Source organism: Drosophila albomicans, chromosome X (genome assembly GCF_009650485.2).
Source record: "Drosophila albomicans strain 15112-1751.03 chromosome X, ASM965048v2, whole genome shotgun sequence".
Lineage (NCBI taxonomy): Eukaryota > Metazoa > Arthropoda > Insecta > Diptera > Drosophilidae > Drosophila > Drosophila albomicans.
Genome location: NC_047627.2, coordinates 19,865,167 through 19,881,161, shown reverse-complemented (window position 1 = coordinate 19,881,161; position 15,995 = coordinate 19,865,167). Strand labels below are relative to the sequence as shown.

The 15,995-nt window shown below is 36.4% G+C and overlaps 2 protein-coding genes across 3 annotated transcripts; both read left to right on the top strand.

The window, feature by feature from the left end:
- Positions 1-4,141, top strand: LOC117569747 (serine/threonine-protein phosphatase 2B catalytic subunit 2). Its single transcript, XM_034251038.2, is given in 2 exon segments — positions 1-1,792; positions 1,794-4,141. Coding segments are annotated over 2 exon segments (1,761 nt in total). The 5' UTR covers positions 1-625; the 3' UTR covers positions 2,388-4,141.
- A 2,263-nt stretch (positions 4,142-6,404) lies between these two features.
- Positions 6,405-11,975, top strand: LOC117570968 (actin-related protein 2). 2 transcript variants are annotated; one of them, XM_034252914.2, is made up of 8 exons: positions 6,405-7,113; positions 7,896-8,006; positions 9,038-9,052; positions 10,198-10,413; positions 10,491-10,700; positions 10,762-10,911; positions 10,974-11,252; positions 11,313-11,975. In XM_034252914.2, exons 1-8 carry the CDS (start codon positions 7,066-7,068, stop codon positions 11,481-11,483), a joined length of 1,200 nt encoding a protein of 399 aa, XP_034108805.1. In that variant the 5' UTR covers positions 6,405-7,065; the 3' UTR covers positions 11,484-11,975. The 2 variants fall into 2 exon arrangements, with proteins under 2 accessions (XP_034108805.1, XP_034108814.1); XM_034252923.2 differs by lacking the exon at positions 9,038-9,052 and having other exon boundaries at positions 6,406-7,113.
- The last annotated feature ends 4,020 nt before the right edge of the window (positions 11,976-15,995 follow it).

The following is a 15,995-nucleotide window of genomic DNA, read 5'->3' as shown; positions in this document are numbered from 1 at the left end:
AGGGGGAGCTGAAAATTCCATTGAGAAGCGAAAAGAAAAAAAAAACGTAGCAAGGGAGAAATTACGACGTCTGCAGGGCCAATAATAAGCAGCAGCAGCCACGACGAAACGAAAATATAAATAAATAGATTGTGAATATAACAAAAGTTGTTGTGTGTTACAGATATGCAACAACGGCAGCGCTGAGCAACGCGACATTGCAACAACTTAAATTGCCAAAAGCCAGGGCAACACGATAAAGCGGCTAACTTAGCAGCTCCCAACAACAACAACAACAACAGCAGCAGTAGCAGCAATCGCAGCAGCCGCAAAAGCAAAAATCAGCAAGAAAAAAAGCTAAAACATAAAGCTAAAAAGTGCGTGTGTTGTTGTTGGCCAACGTGCCTCAGTGTGCGTTTAGCTAGAGTGTGTGTGTGTGTGAGAGAGAGAGAGAGAGAAAGAGAGAGAGTGTGTGTTTGTGCAGCTAGTTCAAAGTATAGTGCTGTGGTAAAGGGAAGAGAAGAAGCGCTTACCCAAAGAGGGCGCCAGCTTCAACTTCAGTTTCTATCAGCAAAGCTGCCCAATTTGAATTGCGAACGCTTCAGCAGCAACAACAGCAACAACAACAACAACACACACCAATAACATGTCTTCGAATAATCAATCGAGTGGCGCCTCAGTGGCAACAAGTGCAACAAGCAAAAACTCCACGGATGCCACAGATACCAACAGCAGCAGCGGCGGCGGCGGCGGCAGCAGCAGCAACAACAACAACAATAACAATGCCAATGCCTCGAACACAGGCAACAACACCACAACAACAACCACAGGCGGCACCAGTTCAAATGCAGCAGCAGCTGCCGCTGCCGTCGGACACGAGAGTCCCACGCACAAGACCCATGGCGGACACGTTGCAGTGAACATCAAGGAGCGTGTGGTGGACAGCGTGCCATTTCCACCCAGTCACAAACTGACGCTAGCCGAGGTCTTTGATCCGCGCACCGGCAAACCGAATCACGAACTGCTTAAGCAGCACTTCATTCTCGAGGGACGCATCGAGGAGGCGCCCGCATTGCGGATCATCCAGGAGGGCGCCGCTCTGTTGCGGCACGAGAAGACCATGATCGATATTGAGGCACCGGTGACGGTCTGTGGCGACATCCATGGACAGTTCTACGATCTCATGAAGCTATTCGAAGTGGGCGGATCGCCGGCAACGACAAAATATCTGTTCCTTGGCGATTATGTGGATCGGGGCTATTTCAGCATTGAGTGCGTCCTCTATCTGTGGTCGCTGAAAATCACGTATCCGCAGACGCTGTTCCTGCTGCGCGGCAACCACGAGTGCCGGCATCTGACCGAGTACTTCACCTTCAAGCAGGAGTGCAAGATCAAGTACTCGGAGCGCGTGTATGATGCGTGCATGGACGCGTTCGATTGCCTGCCGCTGGCGGCATTAATGAATCAGCAGTTCCTCTGCGTGCACGGCGGCCTCTCGCCGGAGATCCATGAGCTGGAGGACATCCGGCGGCTGGATCGGTTCAAGGAGCCACCAGCCTTTGGCCCCATGTGCGACCTGCTCTGGTCCGATCCATTGGAGGACTTTGGCAACGAGAAGAACTCCGATTTCTACACGCACAACTCAGTGAGAGGCTGTTCGTATTTCTACAGCTACGCCGCCTGCTGCGACTTCCTGCAGAACAACAATCTGCTCTCGATTATACGGGCGCACGAGGCGCAGGACGCCGGCTACCGCATGTACCGGAAGAGTCAGACCACCGGTTTCCCATCGCTGATCACCATCTTCTCGGCGCCCAAACTATCTCGACGTCTACAACAACAAGGCGGCTGTGCTCAAGTACGAGAACAACGTGATGAACATCCGCCAATTCAATTGCTCGCCGCATCCCTACTGGCTTCCCAACTTCATGGACGTGTTCACCTGGTCGCTGCCCTTTGTCGGCGAGAAGGTCACCGAGATGCTGGTCAATGTGTTGAACATCTGCTCCGACGACGAGCTCATGACCGAGGAGAGCGAGGAGCCGCTCTCCGATGATGAGGCGGCGCTCCGCAAGGAGGTCATACGCAACAAGATCCGAGCCATTGGCAAGATGGCCCGTGTCTTCTCCGTGCTGCGCGAGGAGTCCGAGTCGGTGCTGCAGCTGAAGGGGCTGACGCCAACGGGCGCTTTGCCCCTCGGCGCTCTATCGGGCGGCAAGCAGTCCCTCAAGAATGCCATGCAGGGCTTCTCGCCCAATCACAAGATTACCTCGTTTGCGGAGGCCAAGGGACTCGATGCGGTCAACGAGCGGATGCCGCCGCGTCGCGATCAGCCACCGACACCCAGTGCCGAAGATCATCATCATCACAGTCAACAGCAGGGCAACAATGGAGCGGCGCATGGATAAATCCAACAGCAAAACAAAGGAAAACAACAAAAAAAAAAAAACATCAGGAAGTGGAACGGCAAAAGGACAACGACGGCAAGCGACAAAGGCAATCTGGATGAGGATTCGTATCATTTGAAATTGGATTGGAATAGTCGCAAGTGTCGTTGTCACAGATGTGATGATGATGATGATGATGTGCTCTGTATGGAGGTTTTAAGAGATGTTCTTCCTTCTACAATTAAACAGAGGCAGAGACAGAGACAGAGAGATAGATAGTGATGCACAGAAAGAAAAAGAGAGGAAGAGCGCAAGAAAGAAAGAGAGAGATAGGGCAAGAGTACACGCGTATAATATAAACATATAATATCTACATATAAACATTATAATGTTGCAAAAATTTGTCGTTTTAGCTAAAAAAAGATCATTCGTAATAATTGTAATACTACTATGATACACTAAATGAAGTGAAAAGAGAACATACTTACCTTAATTATAAGCAGAAAGGTCAACAATGGAGATGCATATATCGAAAAGAATTAGAAGGGGGAAAAACATAAAAACAAAAACCAACTGAAGATGAGCATAAAACATAAACTTTTACTTAAAACGTAATTTTTGAAATTTTCCAACTCACTTGATTGGTTCGAAGAAGTGTTGATATCGCATAGTAAAAATATTTTCGAGCATAATTATTAAAGATAAAAGAGCTAAAGCAGCAGAATGAAGAATGTAGAATGAAGGATGCAGGATATTATTGAAATTGATTGATTGATGATGCATGCCACAGATTCCTTTTCCGAAGTAAAAACTGAAACTAATCTTAAGTCTTAAGTGTATGTATAAAGAATGCAAAATGAAACTAAAAACAAAACAAAACAAAACAAAAAAACTTACAAAAGCGAGAAAAATTAGCGCTAATATGTTGAAAACAATTAGCAGCGCCAAAAAGAAGCGTACATAACTATAATTAAAGAGAGAAATTAAATTACAATTACAAAATAAATAAGAGAAAAGTAATTATATTAAAGATGAAAGTCAACAACAGATCTGTGCAATCTTGAATACTTCAAAACACACACACACACACACACTAAACGATAAATCTAACAAATTATTGAAAATGAAAAGAGAGAAAAAAAAACAAAAACAATTTGCAATAGTCCGTAAATGTTCCTTATACATGCGTAAAATAATAATACCTAATACTATATATGAATATGCAGATGTGTGTGTGTGTGTGTGTGTATTTGTTTGTCTATAATTAATCATATATTTTTTTTAAATGTTAAATTGTTGCTTACTATAATTCTTACTACGTTTCTCTGTGTGAATGTGTTTTTACTTTGTAATTTATTGTCTTTTATTTTCTACTACTATTATTATCTTGTCTGCTTTAATTTGTTTCTCTAGCTAATAAAATACATACGATCTAATACCCACTAAATGAAAAACAAAAACATAATTAAACACTTTAGCAATGTCAAGTCAAATCAAAATCTTTTAAGCATTGCATTTGAAATTGAAAATTGAAAATTGAATTGATTACAAAATATATAATACTAATATGCATAAACAAATTAACAAATATGGCATAAATCTAAGCCTCACACACACAGACGACAGATACTATGAAAAAAGGAAAAATTCTATAAACAATTTACCATTTAAATAGCAAATCAAATATTTACAACTAACCAAATAACATTCATTTTAAACAAAAAGAAAAGAAACAAACAAAAAACATTTCAAATGAACAATTATAATTCCAAAAATTTACAATAAATGAAAAAATACATTTTGTATTTGTTTTGTTCTCGATTTATCGTTTTAAAATCTACACTTATATTAAACACAATTTAAAAAATATTCACTTGATAGAAATTAAGATACAAAAAAAAAAAGAAAACAAAAAAGAAAAGAAAAATAATAACGCACATTTCCTCGAATTATTTTTGATTTTCAAATTGAAAAAATTAAAAGAAAAAAAAGAGAAAACAAAAGAATTATCGTGCACAATACACACAAGGCGAAACAACGTATATAAAAAATATGAAATTATTAAGCTAATCATATTTGGCAAAGAGTTGTTAAGTACTACTATGAAGATTAACAATTAATGGAAACTATTTACTCCGACTTGAAAATACGAACTGAATTTCATTTCATTTCATTCCTAGATTCTCATCTCCGATCCGATCCGTTCCGATTCCGATTTTCCCCAATTCCAAAACACACACACATACACACACGTACACAATAATGCCTTCAATACTTATCCAATTTGTTTTGAGTTGAGAAATACTATAATTTGTTATTGATGTTATATTGTTATTGTTTTTTGAATTGTTGCTAACCAAAAAATGCTGTACTTTGCTTCTGAAAACAAAAAAAAACTGAAACTTTTATTCAAATACGAAACATACTTAAATAAATATTATAACTCTATCTTAAATATACATACAATATAAACTCATAAAAGTTAGTTTTTAAATTTAAAATTAGTGAATTATGCACGTATCGAACTAATACTTATATATACATACAATACTTATGTATATAAATATTTGCAAACCAAAACCAAACAAGAAATCAACATAAAAAAAAATAAATAAAATTGAAAGCTAAGTTTAAAACTAGCTTTTATAAGAAGAACAACAACACAAACACAATTATTCAACCAAATAACTAAATACAAAATTGAAGTTAATTACACTTTTTTTTTCTTTTTTTGTTGTTGGTTTTCTCTTTTCTCCCGCTAATGGATAAAATGTTAAAAGTGTTAAACAAAAGTGCAAACAATTTAGTTAGAAAAAATATTATAAAAAAACAAATCCAAACTCACATTTATTGAAAAAAAAAAGAAATGAAAACAAAGCAAAAAAAAAATTAAACACCAAACCGCTGGGCGTGTTATGAGATTTGTGTGCTATATATAGGAGTTAGCCATGTATTAATTATTGAAGAGCGTCGCCTTGTGTTATAATTAATAACAGTTTTTTTTTTTTTTGTTCCAGTCGATTATCAATCAATGATAACTTTAAAACAAAAAAACTTATACAGCGTGCTTCTTTACTAAAAGTCTTACGTCTGTTCCAATTAACAAATATACATATGTATGTATGTATATGTATATGAATAATATAACATAAAAAATAAATAATAATAATAAATAAAAATCATTTGTTGTCCACCGCTTTAAATACGACTAAAATGTGTGTATGAAACTTATTCTTACATGCATACATCCATTAATAGATTTTGATAAGGATCAAGACCATACAAATGAGTACATACGTTAAACAGAATCAAAACGAAAATTACTTAAGAATTACAAATGAGAATGAATGCAGTATACAACCAACCATTCAGAAATATAAATATGTACGCATCATACAAATGTATATGGAAACAGCATTATGTATATCTAAGACATTTCGCCTCTTAAAGCAATTCTAAAGATAACAAATTATATATACATACAATATACATATTATATAAACCAAATAAATTAAATTGTCGCGACTCATCGTCTGTGTTATTCTTCTGCTGCAGTAAGCGAACTTTTACCCCATCTCGTTTAAAATACCCGCCCAATCTTATTTCTGGCGGTTGGGGATATCATCGATAGGCAAAAGATCGAATATTTTATATTAAATATTTATAATGAAATGAATTTTGGTAGGTAAAGATAATCAAGGGCTAGTAAAATAAAAAGTCGCGCAGATTAAATATTATAACAACATTTTAACCTGCCTGTAAATATTCGATAATTGAAAGTGAACCTCTTTAATCGATATCTCACAACAAGGAATACCACTTCTGATACTTTTAAAATAAATGTAGAAGAAAAGACTACTTAATTTTTATAAATAAGGCCTAGAACTGTATTACTATAAATTTTCCAGCTCTTTAAAAATATAATATCCAAAATATTTAACATCAGAGAAGGTATTTGCGAATTTGGTATATTTTCCAATAGTAAAATAGTATATTTTGAAAACGAACTTGCGGTCACTCTGTACACAACTCTAATTTGCGAGTGTGTGCGTATGTTTGCTCTTTTTTGTGCCGCCGATAAATCGGAGTTTCAACCATTTACAAATTATTTAGCAGCACTTTAATTGAAAACAATAAATTCTTAGTGTATTTCATAGCATTTCTATTATGCATAAATAATTAGTTTGCAGCCAGCCAATTCAAAAAGAGAGACAAAGCAAGAGCGAGAGCGAAAGCAGCGTTGAGAGAAGAGTCCGCCCGCGTGCCAGTACATGAGTGTGTGTGTTTGGCGTATGTGTATGAATGAAGGCTGGCATGTATATGTGTGTGTGTGTATGTGACAGTGTTAGTTTGTACGGTTGGAAATTGTGTGATTAAGTGCAGTTAACTTCGCGTCGATAGTCATTCAAAAAGTAGTATTAAAAGAACGGCTGTGGCAGCAGGAATCCGAACATATTAGAACTGCTACGGCGACGCGCTAAAAGTAAAAATTACAACCGTTGTATCTAGAAAATAGCAAGCGGCGGCAGCACGAAGAAGCGGCCTACACCCACACACACACACAAACAGCGGCAGCACCAGCAATACCAATAACAGCACTCGGACAGATCAGCAAATCAACAAAGCAGCAGCAGCAGCAGCCGTGGACAATTTCAGTTCCAGTTCTAGTTCCAGTTGAGTCCATCGTTGGAACACAAAAATGGATAGCAAGGGTCGCAAAGTGATTGTTTGTGATAACGGCACCGGGGTATGTTGTTTGCTTATTCCCCTTATTCCCCTTATTTCCCCACTATCCCCAATAATGTTGATAATCAAAGCTTGTCCGCATTGCCAGCCAAGTCAGCGATTCAAAGAATCAACCCAAGTGTTGGTGACACACATATTTGGCGATTTTCTTCGACTTTCTTCGTCGCACTTGGGGCGTTGACGCTGCGGGGGGCAGCGCAGTAGAGTAGCCGGTGCAGTCGCAGCTGCGCTTGTGGCACGCCTCAAAAAAAAAAAGTAAACTATTCTTTCAAGCAATGCCAGCTTTTGTATGTGTATGTGTGTGTGTATAAAAGCGCCGCTTTAGTCATAATATGGAAAGAGCATTGGACGAGCTTCAACAGTATATAGTGAGTGTATTACTCACCCAAGCAAATCAAAAGTTACGCATACTCTCACACATACAAATGCAAACACACACACCCAATGCCAAAAGAAAACGAAAAATAAAATACAAAATAAAACAACAACAAAAAAGAGCGCCAGTCGACAACAAAACAAACAACAAGAATATTGGAACGTCACAATCTAATTTCTTATCAACAAAATTTTTGTATTGTGATTATGGCTGGCTGCTCACCTTCCATAGAGTGACCGAGCTAGAAATCGATTATTGTGTTGTCCGCAAATCGATATTCATAGATATTCCTGTTATTTTCGATAAATTTGAATTTGACTCCTTTGTTTAAACTGATTTCATACTAAATTGTATTATGCTCTGTTGCTTCGATCGATTACATATTAATAACATTTTCCCCTTTGCAGTTCGTGAAATGCGGCTATGCCGGCAGCAATTTTCCCGCGCACATTTTCCCCTCGATGGTTGGACGACCGATCATTCGGGCGGTTAACAAAATTGGTGACATCGAAGTAAAGGTATGAAAAGCGTATTTACCAATTGGCACAACATTAAAACCACACATTACAAATACACCACACGTACATACCACATACATCTATATATTTAATTAAAAATAATACTATGTACTACATATTTACATATACATAAATATGCACAGGTCCATAATCAACTCGTAATATAATTACATAGAATAAGTACTACATAATATACATGAATTAGCATTGGTCAAGAACTTAGCGCATACATTATACATCTAGCCATTTAGACTCCTCCTCACCATACTCTACTGTATGTTCATCATTATTCTTTCACTTTCCATTATCATTATCGACAGTATCATATTATCATTATCATTCTGAATACGATTACTAAACTTTCGAATTGGTGTGACATTTGTTTTTTTTTCTTATTCTCTTTCTTTTTACTTATCATGAAACATGTTTTTTTCATTTTCCTTAAATTTTGTTTTCTTTTTCTGGAGGCATTCCATTACATTGCTAACCACACATTCATTGCATTTTGTATTAAGTTGCTGCAACAACGACATATTCATATCGGGTGGACATTGGTTTGGGGTCTCTGAATATAATAGTTAATCATAATATCACCAACGATCCTCATGCTGTAAATCAGTGTAAACTCTGGCAAACTGGGATTTGGGTTCAGAATTAAAGCATCTAGGAAGCTTTTTCTCTTAGCAAAACTGGCATGAAACTTTCGTTATAGGTTTTTATTTTCGAGTTATCCTCTTATGCTACCTAGGTATCATTCAGCGCTTTTTAAACTAAAAAATAAAAAAGAAAACAATCAAGACACAGATACATAACTCATACAATATGTATGTATATAGATCTATCTATTTATTGAACTGTTTTTGATAGTTACTAACCATATTAGTTTAGTTTATTTACAAAACAACAGCTGAAAAAAAAACACAAAAAAAAAAACAACTATAAAATAGGAAAATCTTTCTGTTTTTAATATTCTTATAAATTTTTTTCTGTTCTTTTTTTTACATATTTTTTTTGAAACAAATATTTTACAGGATTTACATGTCGATGTAAGTCAAGTTTTATAGTTTACCAAAAAAACAAAAAAAAAAAGTACAAAAATAACAACAACAAATATTTAACTTCATTGTTTTATTGCATAAGAAAACAGTAAATCAAAATTAAATCCAACTTAAATTACAAATTAATGTATTTAGACAAAAATGCACACGCTATCAAAAAAAAAATATTAAAATCGAGTAAATGTACAAACTATAGCAAATAGTTTATAATCTCTAAGCACTTTCAACTATTCTTTTTCATTTAAATCCTTTAAAGTTTAAAGTCATCAATATTGAAATTGGTCTCACTCTTTTGACCGCTGAAATTAAAACATTTCCTCCAGTGTGTGCGCGATGAAAAAACAAATGATGTTCTAAACATTTGATCCATCTTAATAATATATGAATTCTCGAATATGATATTTGCCATTTCAATTGTTTTTATTCATTCCTCCAATTCGATCACAATACTCATATTTTTCACATAATGTTTTCGTTGTTGTTTGTATTCAATTGCAATTACTGCAGTTACATATTTGTTATGGTTAGCATTTACTTAAGTTGTATACATACCCACATATTCCTACATATCAAAAAATGTCTGTCGATATTCGTTTTTATTGTTATTCCCTAAACACTCTTAGTGCATGCACATTTGTGAACAAAAGTATGAAAGCTATAGTCGAGTGTGCTCGACTGTGGATACCCGCTTCCCATTTTCAGTAAAGGCAAAACAGTGCAATTTTATTCTTCTCAAATTCACCTGCCAGCTGACAGTTATAATATCCTTCTACTCTGTGGGTAGCGGGTATACAAATAATAATAATAATTTCCATAATTAGTGAAGCTTAATGTTGATGTGTTTGTTAAAAGTTTCTTAATTGCTCGTTACTCGTTGCTCGTTGCTTGTTACTCGTTATTTGTTATTTGTTACTCGTTGTTTGTTTCTTGTTCTCCTTTGCTTCGCGCTTGTTTTGTTTGTTTGCCTGTTTAGTACGTAAGTGAATTTTTGTAGTTAACCCAATGAGTTGCCTCAACTCTTAATCATTTGAACGAGTAAAAATGCTGTTAAAGAAAAAAAGCAATGTACTAAACAATGTCTTGCAAATGCTCTCGCTATATCAATATTAAACACAATGTATGCCCATTTACAGGACCTTATGGTGGGCGATGAAGCCTCACAGCTGCGCTCCCTCTTGGAGGTATCCTATCCAATGGAGAACGGTGTTGTACGAAACTGGGATGATATGTGTCATGTGTGGGATTATACGTTCGGTCCCAAGAAAATGGATATTGATCCGACGAACACAAAGATACTGCTGACAGAGCCGCCCATGAATCCCACAAAGAATCGCGAAAAGATGATCGAGGTATGCACACAGTTATTTTTCATTTATTAACATTGATTGTAATATTAACTATTTTATACATTTACTTATTTTTATAGGTGATGTTCGAGAAGTACGGTTTCGATTCCACGTATATTGCCATACAGGCGGTGCTGACGCTATACGCCCAAGGACTCATTTCGGGTGTTGTCATCGACTCTGGGGATGGAGTTACACATATTTGTCCTGTTTACGAAGAGTTCTCGCTGCCCCATTTGACACGACGACTGGACATTGCGGGTCGTGATATAACGCGTTATTTGATTAAGGTGCGTTACGCATAGATCCACAACGATTGAAATACAATTATCAATTTTGTGTTCCCTTTAGTTACTTTTACTGCGTGGCTATGCCTTCAATCATTCCGCTGACTTTGAGACGGTGCGCATCATGAAGGAGAAACTTTGCTACATCGGCTACGATATTGAGATGGAACAACGTTTGGCGCTGGAAACCACGGTGCTGGTGGAATCGTATACGGTAGCAACAATTTAATTCATAATTTGTATGCAATGATAACTAATTTATGTGCTTTCCAACAGTTACCCGATGGTCGTGTCATCAAAGTGGGTGGCGAGCGTTTTGAGGCGCCCGAGGCGCTATTCCAACCGCATTTAATCAACGTTGAGGGTGCTGGCATTGCGGAACTCGCTTTCAACACAATACAGGCTGCAGATATTGACATACGTCCCGAGCTCTATAAGCATATTGTGCTATCTGGTGGATCGACCATGTATCCGGGTCTGCCTAGTCGTTTAGAGCGTGAAATTAAACAGTTGTACTTGGAGCGCGTGCTCAAGAACGATACGGAAAAGCTGGCGGTAAGTGAATGTCGTCTTAATATAGTGGAAAAACAATTGATAACTATTTTGCTTGCTTAGAAATTCAAAATACGAATCGAGGATCCGCCACGTCGCAAAGATATGGTCTTCATTGGCGGCGCTGTATTGGCTGAGGTGACAAAGGATCGCGATGGCTTCTGGATGTCTAAGCAGGAATACCAGGAGCAGGGCCTAAAAGTATTGCAGAAACTGCAAAAGATCAGCAACTAACAAGGAGAAACAGAAAAATGCCAACAGGTACAGCAAGCAATCAGCTTCAGCTCCAACAACACCAACAACAAAAACAACAACATTAACAACAATGGCAAAAGCAACAATAACAACAACAGCAACAGCCACAGCCACAATATCAGCCCCTAATCAACAATGCTGAAGAAATTGTTTCGAAGTCACAATAGCGGAAGCTGCATTTGCTTTATATTAAGTGAAAATGCAAGGCTTATCATTATGTAGTTTGCTTGCTCTTAGCTCTTTAGTGCATCATGTTTATATACACATTCGTATATGCACCAAATGTAAGAGCGTTCTTTTTGTTCACACACACCATAAAACAACTGTAAAATATGCTAATGCTAACTATGTATGTTATAATCGATAATCGTAATGCCAAATTTTGTAATTTGTATCGGATGAATTTGGCACGTAAATGTGTAAGCAAGTGTCGCATGAATTGTAATAGTATATTCATAATTATTATTCTTATGTCTTTTTTTTTCGTTTCTTTTGGTTTATTTAATATTTCCCTCTCTTTTTTTTTACTAAATATACACATGCATAGAATGTATTGATATTTTTGTAAACAAATATCTTTCATTTGTGCCGTGGCAAAGTATTTCTTCCGTATTCATTTCGCAAAAGCAATTTCAATCGACGAGTATTAAGAAAGTCTGGGCAAGTTTGTTGCTCGTAGTTTTATTAACGATTATAAATCGTGACGTCGTTTTCTTCGCGTCTCTGTGTGTGTGTGCGTGTGTATATGTTTGTGCCTGTATGTGTGTGCGTGAGTGAAAGAGACAAAAGAGTGAACTGCATACATAGTTTAAAGAGAAATAAATAATACATACAAATTATGGAGTATATAGACAAATATGTGTGCTAACTAAGTTAATTGCATGCAAATGCATTTGCTAACACTTTATTCCACTGCCTTCCCACGATCCCTCTAATATTAAGCATACTGAAAATGCAAAAAAAAAAAAACAAAAATAAAAACTATAATTTTTTGTTATTGTCCATAAACCACAATGGAATTAATTAACAATGTGCGACAAATACATTCAATGAATAAATATGTGTACGAAATGTAAAATGTTTGCAGTTATATAATATGATCCCAAGTATTATGTCAAACGCATTTCCCTGTTTCTCGTAATTGTGTACTTAGTTTATTGTTGGCTAATTTTGATCGCTAGCTAGTTAGTAACAACTCCTTAGTTAATTAACAAACACATGTTGCTGAGCTAAAAGAAAGAAATGGAATTATTTGTAGTGAATATGCCTCTAAAATCGCATATTGAATTTGATTTAATATTCCACTCTCATTGAGTTCATTTATCTATGTACTAGTTAGCATCAATTAAAATCAAAGAGCAAGGATTATATATAATATGAAATATAAACTGCACTTGGTAAGCCAATCAATTAAGTGGATAAATATGTATGTTCATAAATACAAGAACATGCAGTATAAATGTAGACTATAACAACAGCGTTAGTATGACAAATGAGAATATACATTTTTTATAATAAAACAAAAAACAATGTAATAAAGATGCTACTGAAATTGAAACTAGCAATATTTTAATGCAGAATAGAAGCCTAAAGCCTCCTCATTAATTTGATTTGAAACTAAAATTAAATTTTCTGCAAAAATGTTATAAAAGGTAAGACTTTAATGTGAACCATGCTTTCAATTTTGAATTAAATATAAACCTTTTCAAGATTTTGGCAGTCTAAAAGTTGCGAAGTCGGGGAACGGCGGAAAACTACCATAGTAGCATCTGAAATACCAGGCGAACATAAATCATCAGCAAGCAGAAGTGCAGAAAGTCACTGGTGGCAAAAGCCACCAAAGCTCAGAGCATTCTCTCGCTCTCTCTCTGCTCAGCTGATTAGAGAGCAGACTCCCCATCTTAGGATCCACATTCAAAAGCATGCTCTGGAAAATTGACCAACGGCAGCGAGGCATTTGATGATAAATCCGCTTGCCTCACTATTATGTGCGCCTGGTATTTCAGTTGCTTCACGTGGTATTTTTCTAGTGGAATTTTTCGTTCTCCAATAAAACAGCACAGTATTAACAGATGTCCTTAACAGAGGGGATCAACATTGGGTCTGAATAGACCAGACCAGCTTAACACAAGCTGCACATGCGCGCAACTTGAATTTTAAATTTTTTGCTTTCTCTTGTTTTCCGATTCTGTTCGCCTGGTACTCAATAAATGTAACAGAGGCCAAATTGCCTTTTCGGGCAGCGACAATTTTAGCAGACTCGTAACAATTGAATACTCTCCTTTTCAAGAATCTAACTGATTTTATTACTTACCTTATCAAAAGTATGAATATATTATTGGCTTAATTTGTAGTTTTTGTTCTTACCATCACGAACGGCTAAAAACTGTCATGTTAGCTGGTGAAATACCAGGCGAACAGAAATCAGCAGCAAGCAGAAGTCCAGAAAGTCAATGGCTGCAAAAGCTTTTATGTGCTCTTCAAAGTTCAGAGTAATCTCTCTCTGTCTCTCTCTGCTTAACTGCTCAGATCATCTTCCCACTCTTAGGGTCCACATACTAGAGCACACGTCCGGAGAAACTGACCAATGACAGCGAGGCATATTGGACTGCATTTATAGAGAAATCCACTTGCTACTCTATTATGTTCGCCTGGTATTTCAGTTGCTCCAAGTGGTATTTTACATTGTATTTTTTGAACTGGAACAGCGCGTTAATCAATTTGTTTTTTTTCGGTTACTTTTTAAATTTGAAATTGGGTATAAAAATTAAATTTGTATAGCATACTTTGAGGCTGTAACTAAGGACTTTTTTCGAAAACAAGCTATATCTCAGCCATATCCTGCCGAATTTTCAAAGGACATGTTTTGCTAGGATCGAAGGACCTTCTCTATCGATTGACATAAAAAATTGATGGGGTCGTCTAAGGATACAGGAATTTCAAATTTTGATAAAAGGACCAAGGAATAACTCGAAAACTACAAGGACGATTGGAATGTCCTTTGGTCAGTCGATAGGCGTCATTAATACGTACAGATGGACATATCGCTTGCCAGGATACGCAAGGACATTCTTAAGTTATAACCTATTTTTGAATATCTCCTTATATCGGATCATGTAAGGACTTTCGTCCTTTTTAGTATCCCAATCGGTTTGTATTTACTAAAACTATCCTTTTGCTAAAGGACATCTTGATCGTCCTTCAAATGACCACAATATTGAAAAAAAACAAAAATAATTAAAAAAAAATTGTATAGCATACTTTAAGGGTGCAACTATGAACTTTTTTCGAAAACAAGCTATATCTCGGTCATATCCTGTTAGATTTTCAAAGGACATATTTTCTTAGGATCGCAAGGACCTCTTCTATCGATTGGCATCAACAAATTTTGATGTTATGAAAGGATAAAGCATTTGTACTTTTTTGGTTTGAGATCCAAAGGATAACTCGACAACTACAAGGACGATTGGAATGTCCTTTAATCAGTCGATAGGTCTCATTAATACGCACCGATTGATATATCGCTTGCTAGGATACGCAAGGATATTCTCAAGTTATAGCCTGTATCCTTTATCTCGTATCCTCCAAGGATTTTCGTCCTTTGTAGTATGCCAATCGGTTTGTATTTAATAGATATATCCGTGTGCGAAAGGATATCCCGATCGTCCTTCAAATCAGCAGGATGTGGCAAAAAAAAAACAAAAAAAATAATAAAAAAAAATATTTTTGAATTTTAACGGATTTGTTTTTCTTTGTCAGTTATTTTCAAATTTTAAATTGGCGCCCAAATGAATGGTCATTAATTTAGTAGATGACTTGCTCTAGTTCTGCTTTCTGCTGGTTTATGTTCTCCTAGTATTTCATTAACTGACTGTGCAGTGGTTGCCTTCACCTGTTGCTCTTCTTGGCCATTTGAGGCAGTCCCGAACCCCGAAAAAGTTGAAAGTCAGCAGATGAAATACCAGGCGAACATAAATCAGCAGCAAGTAGAAGTGAAGCAAATAATTAGCTTATTTGGTGCCGGCAACTTTCGCTCCTAAAAGTATGCCACAAAAATTTAATTAACACAGCGTATGCTGCAAATCATTGCGCCAACGAACCATAGATGGCGCTACTAAGCAGTTGGGGATGAGCCTACAAATTACAATTGATTATTAATACCTAGTGCTTACCTTGGAAGAGTTTATCTTTATAAAAGAAGAATAATTTGGTAGAAGAATAGTTTCGTTTCACTTAGGACTTTAAAGGATTAGGGAAGATATGACCGGTATATACATTCACACATTCTGTATAGACGCTGCAGCAGTTTATTCATAGACTTTACAGATCGCTTTTAATTTCCAATTGTTTCTACAACATTTCTATAAATCATCATATACATGTATACTTTGCTTATTTTTGTTTATTTTTTTTTATTTTTCGCGGTAAAACAGATTGGCTTGGCTTGCTGTTAATATTGTCATGATTCAGATGCAATCTTCGAGTGCACCA

Coding starts and splice junctions, on each gene's coding strand:
- LOC117570968 (XM_034252914.2), top strand. CDS start 7,066: ATGGATAGCAAGGGTCGCAAAGTGATTGTTTGTGATAACGGCACCGGG. Junction 10,701..10,761: donor TAACGCGTTATTTGATTAAG/GTGCGTTACGCA, acceptor TGTTCCCTTTAG/TTACTTTTACTGCGTGGCTA. Junction 11,253..11,312: donor ACGATACGGAAAAGCTGGCG/GTAAGTGAATGT, acceptor TTGCTTGCTTAG/AAATTCAAAATACGAATCGA.